This window comes from Lactuca serriola, chromosome 1 (genome assembly GCF_051521515.1).
Source record: "Lactuca serriola cultivar US96UC23 chromosome 1, Lser_US96UC23_V15, whole genome shotgun sequence".
Taxonomy (NCBI): Eukaryota; Viridiplantae; Streptophyta; class Magnoliopsida; order Asterales; family Asteraceae; genus Lactuca; species Lactuca serriola.
Window position 1 is genome coordinate 52,665,095 of NC_136408.1, and position 7,769 is coordinate 52,672,863.

A 7,769-nucleotide genomic window follows, 5' to 3' on the forward strand; every position below is an offset into this window, starting at 1 on the left:
AGGATGATTACGTCCCGGAATCATCAACGAAATAGGATTTGTATACTGACTCCATAAGTTATCTCTCCATCCTAAGTAATAACCTTGATGCTCAATCCTTCATCTGCTCTTTGTACTATGTTGGACTTTCAATCAATAACCTTCGAGTTACAAAATAAATCCTTTTTGAGGACTCCTTCTTCTTAGGATAAGTACATTCCCTTATCTTTTGTAACAGACCGATGGGTCGTGTCCCGATGACCTCTCATCGTAGTCGGACTCAATTTGATATGACCACTAGGGTCGGAATAACAATCATCATAATAGTCATTACCGAAACAATGGTAACGACATACTTGAATACAACGAGACCAATCACTAGCTTTTTGGTAACCTTGTGACTTTCCCTGATCCAAGCGTGAGTCCTGTGCTTCCAGTAGTATAGATCTCTACTACTATTCACACCTACTCATACTCGTCCCAAGTATTGTCTCGCAGTCCCCAAGTCCTAAAATCACCAAAAAATTTAACATATACGAATGTGTCCAGTTAATCATAATTTTTTTTCTAGACTCTACTAGGACTTCTTCCATGCGTATCTTCTATCATCAATCATACTTCAACTCGATTGGTGATGGAAATTCTAGATTATGGGACAACTTCAAGAATTACACCAATCGTTCCATCATCCTGCCAATCGAAGGTGTACTTCAGACGTACCGTACTCCTCTAAACGTTCTGTTATTTTATCAAACATAAACTAAAGGCAAGACACCACTCTTACGATATCTTCCGATAGGTGTCATTCACTATCATAAGCCTTTCATTTCCTCCATTTACTTAATTCTCTACGAGTCTTCACCATAACGTTCTATACACCAAATCAGACGTTCAGTGTATCGAGACGAGAATATAGATAGAGGAAGGTTTTAGACATGTAATCCTCCTTATTACTCTGAAAAATTACATGCCAGTTCTAATATCGTAGCCAAACGATTAGAATCCTACACACATAAGGTTTCCAGATCCGGTCGGCAACAGACCATAGATCTGAACAAATAATATCATATATGGCAACATATAACATTTAGCACATAAAAGCATATTAGGCATGCTTCCTAATATAAACTAGTGCTTGTGTCAATTTAGGTGTACTACCTAACATATTTTAGACATACTCCTCACGATCATTACTTAGCATTCTAAGTTTAAGTCTAGAAATTTCCTACAAATTCCTAGTTCGCTTAAACTAATGCTCTGATACCAACTGTGACATCCCCATTTTCACGGCCAGAAAAGACCGATTTGTTTATGCTTTGTTTTAAAATCAGATTAATCGTTTAAAGAAAACGGTTGCGGAATTTGTTCCCAAAACAAGATATGATAAAAACTTATCAAAACATTTCTCAAAGAGAATGTATTTTCATTAAATAATAAAACCTTGGGATGTCATGTTCTGATACAGACACATAAGCATAAATAGAACATACATTCATTTACTCTAGTGATTTACATCTCCTTTAATCTCTCAGTGCAAAGCAGCTTCGTATCGATACCTGTGATACAATTAAACTGAGTGGGTCAGGCTTGGGAGCCTGGTGAGCATATAGGGTTTTCAACCCACAATATTATATCATATATATATATATATATATATATATATATATATGTATATATATATATATATATATATATATATATATATATATTCAATCATCAAACAATCAACCCAATTACCCATCTCCATTAACTCCATTTATCTTAAGGATCTACCCTAAGAATCATCTATCCTTTATTCCTAAGGATTGACCTAAGGTATAGGCACGAAGCCACATCGTTGCCAAGGTTTACTCAATATGCGCTAACTCCATAGTCACCAAGGTTTATACAATAGGCGCTAACTCCATAGTCACCAAAAGTCCACAGTGAGGTTACGCGGGGCGTACCTTCCTTGGTATGCTCAGCGTACTCACGAATCTAGATTGGCCATCGGTGACACTAGGTCAGTACGCGGGGCGTACTAGAATTACGTTTAGCGTATGACCAGGATTATTTTTCCTACTCCTTTGGTCTGAACCCGTTAAGACATTAACTCAAATCCTAGATCTAGACTCCTTAATGGCTCTTACTCCATAAAGTCAGTGAATTTAAGCCTTTGCATGGCTGATAAGGTCACCAACACACAAAACTCTCATTCTTCTATCACAAAATGCTCATATCTCATGCATGGCTTGATTCCAACGTCCAAGTCTTGATTTTTATGACATTGCACCACTAAATACACTCAAAGGGGTTGATCAAAGTCTCCAGAGCTCAATATCTCATAAAGTCTCCAACTTTTGGGACAAAACCTTTAAATGCTCTACTAAGATGCACAAATCAAAAGAGTGAGAAAGTTTGAAGCTTTATACCTTTATATGAAGCTCCCAACATAGATATGCTCAGATCCAAGGGCCTGGACTCTCACTCCTTCTTCTACAAAGCTTCTTCTTCACTTCAAGGACACACAAAAACACTCAAAGGCTCTCAAATGCACTCACAAGCTCCATGAACGAAGGTTTAGGGTTTAAGAGGGTTTGCAATCTGAAGATGGTGGCCAGGAATGAGGCCATCTCATTCGTTATATAGGGACACCCCTCAACTAGGGTTTTTCTTTAAGTGCCTAGTACACCCAACGTACCCTCTGGTACGCCCAACATACTAGGTGGCTACACTTAAAAATCACGCACATGAGTACGCTAAGCGTACACACACGTACACCCAACGTACTCAGTTGCCACGTTTCTCAAATAAGGGATTAATCCTGCCAAAACTTCAAACTTCCATTGCTTCCTCGATATAACTCTGTTTCCAATGAACCTCATATCCACGGAAAGGTGACGAGATGCCCTACACTTCTAGCAACTCGTTCAACCCCGAGATTTCCTTATGCTCGGGTTGCAACCCACAAACCCTAATCACGAACGATCCAAAACAGGTTGTTACAGTATAAAACAATTAACTTAAATTACAAACAATTAATATCTTAAAAACTTTAAATCACTAGTAATTAACAATAAATATCTTAAAATTGTCAAATTTCACCATTTTTCAAAGTTAAACATACGAAAAAACCAACACTTTTGTTTTCTAGAAATTTATCCTTTTTTCATCCATGAAACTTGTCTTATTTCTAATATTTAATATATTAATAATTAATAAAAAAATTGTATATAATATATGCGGTGCGGTGCGGTTTTTTTTGCGGTTTTTGAAAACTAATAACCGCACAGCACCGCAAATTTGCGGTTTTTGAAAAAAAGAGAACTTCACCATCGGTTTTTATTACGGTGGTTAATCGGTTGCAGTTTATACAGTTTTTGCGGTTAATTTTAATTGTGGTGCGGTTTTTACTCACCCCTACTAGATAATCACACCCTACAATAATATAGTGTATGCAATTTTTTCAATCGAGTGAGATAAACATTTATAGGTAGCATTTTTATTTTTTTTAAATGGACTAGCAAGGCATTGCGGCGCTAGTACAATAAGATCACATAGGGAATGCAAGGAACGGGGATAAGCACTGAGTGGTTTGGTCTGGACTTTGGCGTTTTTGGTATTGAGCTTATAAGAGTTTTTGGAAGCTTTTAATTTTTAAAAAACTATAAATAACAAACAAACAAACTTTGTTTGGCAGCACAAGTTTTTAATTTTTATTTTAAACAAAAAAAAAAACTTTGAACCAAAAAGCTAGTTCAAATAACCTTTAGGAGCTTTTCGCTTTTTAGAGCTTTTACACATTTTTTACCTGCTAGTTTTTAACTAATTTTACACGTTTAAATGTTAATAGCTATTTTTGTTGAACACATCTTGCATAAATAAAAGTATCAATTAATTCTACCTATTGTTGAGTTAAATAAAATAATTTGCCTTAGGTTCTTCAAAAATCATATTTGGGGAGGAGACTTTTTGTTGAAGCTTTTATTATTCCATGTTTTCCGAAGTATCCACATGTTAAATGGAAGATCATCATAAGTTTTTTGATTCGTTCGTTGATTTCTCGAAAAACATCGAGCATGAGAGGATGAAATTAATAGTTTTGGGGTAAAATATTCCAAATGACACCAAGTAGCGATAAGGTTCCAAAGTGAAGCAGCAAAAGCGTATGCTATTAGCAAACGATCCGCTATTTCTTACGTGGCCCAACATAAATGGAAGTTGGTGTTTTGTATCTCGATGACCCTTCTCACTAATGCAACAAGTTGTTAGGTATAATCTTGATGCTGGAACATTGAGATTAATAAAGTATTTATGAGTTTATATTTTATGCTATAGTTAATAGTTTTATTATTTAGAAATTGTAGTTTTGTTCAAGTCTATGGGTTAGAAGAATGGGTCATTAGATGTGGCAGGTCTTTAGGTGTAGCAGTAGTTTAAGCCTACTTTCCAGCTTGCACGTTACTTCAAAGACTATATATATAGTCTTTCTTAATATGAATAAAAGCATGCAGAGCAGCAGAGACTTTAGTATTTCCCCTCTCTTTCATTGCTTATTTAAATCATAAGAAATGTCTCTTTCTTCCTTTTGTCTTCGTGTGTGTATATTAAACAAAGAGGTTGAGCTTTACAACTAACACAAGTGTCGATGTTGTATAAATCTCGATACAAGTTCTCCAAGCAAAACAGTTAGATTTTTTACGGGGTCCACGCATGCCAACAAAATGGGTCACCATCTATTATGCAATATCTTTGCTCAATCGTTGTTCTTAGGGAGTTAATAGTGAAGCATCATGAATCATCACCATAACCATTAATCTTGTTTATCGGAAAAAATGATTGGTTAATCATTTTTGGACAATCTTGAAATTAGTCGAATTTCGCTTATGTTTTGAATTGCTAGTGATGATGGTGAAAGGAGTTGGTGATGGTGGTGACTAGTGATGATGATAGTGGTAAGGTTGATGGTGATTGATGGTGGGACTGATGTTAATTGATGATAGTAGTGACGGTGATTAGTGTTGGTTATGGCGATGACTAGTGTTGGTGACAGTGGTGACAATGGTGATTGGTACTGATAGTGATGAGGCAAATGGTGATTGATGACGATGATTATTGTAATTGGTATTAGTGATCGTTGTGATTGGTGATGGGGATGGTGGTGAGGCTTATGGTGATTGATGACGGTGGTGATGGTGATTAGATGTGGGGCTAATGGTGATGGTGCTTGGTGGTGGAGAGTGAAAGAGGTGGTAGAATAATAAATAAAAAGAATGTTATAGTTTTGGTCCCTTTGGGGTGGGGGTGTGATAAAGGGAAAAATTCTCATATTTCAAAAAGTAACAACCAATGTGTTCGTTTTTAACCGCTTTAGGGCAAGATTTGGAAACCAACCAATCATATTAAAAAATAAAAAATTTGACTAAAAGTGAAGATTGGGCAAAACCGAAGGATCAAAACTTTAACTTACTCAACATCTTATTTATTATGTGCATTAATTTGGTATATAGCTTCTTTAATTGTAAGGCAAATGCGATCGAGGGTGTGTCACACCAAATCTCCTGCAAAACCGCCATGGCAGATCCTCCTACTCATTTCTTCAAGTTCATCCATCCAAGCTTCAAATTTAACCCAGTAAGCATTTTTATGCATTATTCACTTGTACGATTTCCATTTGCAAACTATCAGTGGAACCAATGTTCATAATTTAGCCTACGGTATATTCTTTATACATATCCGTTCTTTTCACCTACTTATTAAGTTGTATATGCATTTGCAGTCGATTCCAAGTTCTTTCTTGAGGAACCTGAACTGTGGGAGATGCTTGAAAGTGACACTGAGACGTGGGCGTCACGAATGGTCAGTGAACATTGACGACGGGATTTTTGGTGATGGTTGGAGGAGATTTATGAGAGAAAATGGAGTCCAAGAGTTTGACTTTATTGTGTTCAAACATCAAGGAAGCATGGTGTTTGACTTTTTGGTGTTTGACCAATCTACATGTGAAAAACAATACCCAAATCTATTTGACGAAATGGATGTAAAAGAGCATCTCACAGAATCTGGTACGATCTGCACACAACGTAAGCTCATTGAAGGTTTTATCATTTTTGTTTCATACTTAGCATATCAAATGGTGAATGTTTTGAGTTTGAGCTTCAACTTTGTATGAAATATTTGACTGAAAGGGCCGAAGAACCTCAAAAAGCGCAAGAGGAAAGATTATGCATATTCTCAAGACCAAGAAAATTTTCAAGTAAAGGAGACTGATTCAACAATAAAGAAAGCAACTAGTTCCACTCTTAACAATCACCCATACTTTATTTCAACTCTCAAGCCTTGTAGCTTCAAAAAATCAGCCCTGGTGACTTTTACTCTTTTAGAACCCTTAAATCTTATGGCAAAACGACTTAACTTGTGCATATTAATCTTAATCATTTACATATTGTAGTGGTTTTTTTTTTCAGCATATTCCAGTTAAATTTGCCGTACAAAATGGTTTGAAAATTGGAGAAATGATTCTTAGAGATGATAAAGGTCGATCATGGAAAGTTCAGCTGAACAAAAAAGAAGAAAAACATATTTATATTGGACGTGGTCTTAGAGCTTTTCGGGTTGCCAATGGATTGAAGAAAGGTGATGCATTCAAGTTTGAACTCATCGAGAATGGAAATGACAATCCCCCCATCGTCAACTTTTCCCGTACTGTATTTTCTTTATCTTCGATTTTGTGTTTCAGTTCTTTAAATTGATTCATGTTTATGTCAAAAATGAAAATTCTGTTTATTTTATGCACAGTTCTAAAGAGCAAGCCGATTAATACCGATAGAAAAGCAAAACTTGAACAAAAGGAACTGATTCCTTATGAAGAAGATGACCTGCCCTACTTCATGGGGAAATTGAAGTCCTGGAACATTCGACGTTCACGTTTGGTAATTATTATTGTTTCCCTTGAAAAAAAAGACGTTTCTGGAAGAGATAATTTACGAAATTTCTTACAAAGATTTGTTATTATTATAGTATCTACCACTAAAATTTGCGAGGTTGAATGGATTAATCAACAAGAAGCAAATGATTCTGAAAAATGTCGAAGATGGAAGGACATGGTCTCTCGAGATACAGAACCATAAGAAAAAATTTTATTATATAGGACAAGGTTGGAAGGATTTTCAAGTTGCAAATGGATTGAAGGAAGGAGATTGTTTCAAACTGCAGGTGGTCGACAAAGGGGAAATGCCAATTGCAAACTTCTACTTATTGTAAAATTTAGAACCCTTTTAAGTTTGTTAGAAAGACTTATATTATGTTTGATATTTGCCCGTTTAGACAAATTTATCACTTAATTTGTCGATAAAAAATAGATAATCTTCGTGATATCTTTTGATTTATACGTAATATAACTTAATAAAAGTTATGAAATAAAATTAAAACGAAAATTTTAAATTCATTATAAAGAAATAAGTTTTTAAAAAAGGGTAAATGGCATAAAAGTCACTAAATTTTTCATTTTTTTCGATTTTAATACTGGTTTTTTTCTATTACATTTAAGACATTATGTTTTCAATTTGTTGCAATTTTAACCGGATGACAAGTTTGCTTTAATTCATCTGATTGCCACTGCTGACGTGGCAAAATGATGTGTCCGCAGCAAAAAAAAATTGACGCAAAAGTCATTATGTTATTTATTATTATTATTTTTTTTTTAATTTTGACACTAAGTTTTTAATATTTTTCAATTTTGACATCAAGTTTTCGGTTTTGTCTAATTTGCAACATAAATGCAAGACATGTAAATACATAATTGCTCATTT

The 7,769-nt window shown here is 35.0% G+C and overlaps 1 protein-coding gene across 2 annotated transcripts; it reads left to right on the forward strand.

Moving 5' to 3' along the window:
• The first annotated feature begins 5,189 nt into the window (after window positions 1–5,189).
• LOC145088361 (B3 domain-containing protein REM10-like) lies at window positions 5,190–7,346 on the forward strand. Of its 2 annotated transcripts, none has more exons than XM_079026685.1 (6): window positions 5,190–5,592; window positions 5,738–6,041; window positions 6,147–6,322; window positions 6,426–6,660; window positions 6,757–6,890; window positions 6,979–7,346. In XM_079026685.1, exons 1-6 carry the CDS (start codon window positions 5,446–5,448, stop codon window positions 7,219–7,221), a joined length of 1,239 nt encoding a protein of 412 aa, XP_078882811.1. In that variant the 5' UTR covers window positions 5,190–5,445; the 3' UTR covers window positions 7,222–7,346. The 2 variants fall into 2 exon arrangements, with proteins under 2 accessions (XP_078882811.1, XP_078882821.1); XM_079026695.1 differs by having other exon boundaries at window positions 5,738–6,023.
• Window positions 7,347–7,769: the final 423 nt, after the last annotated feature.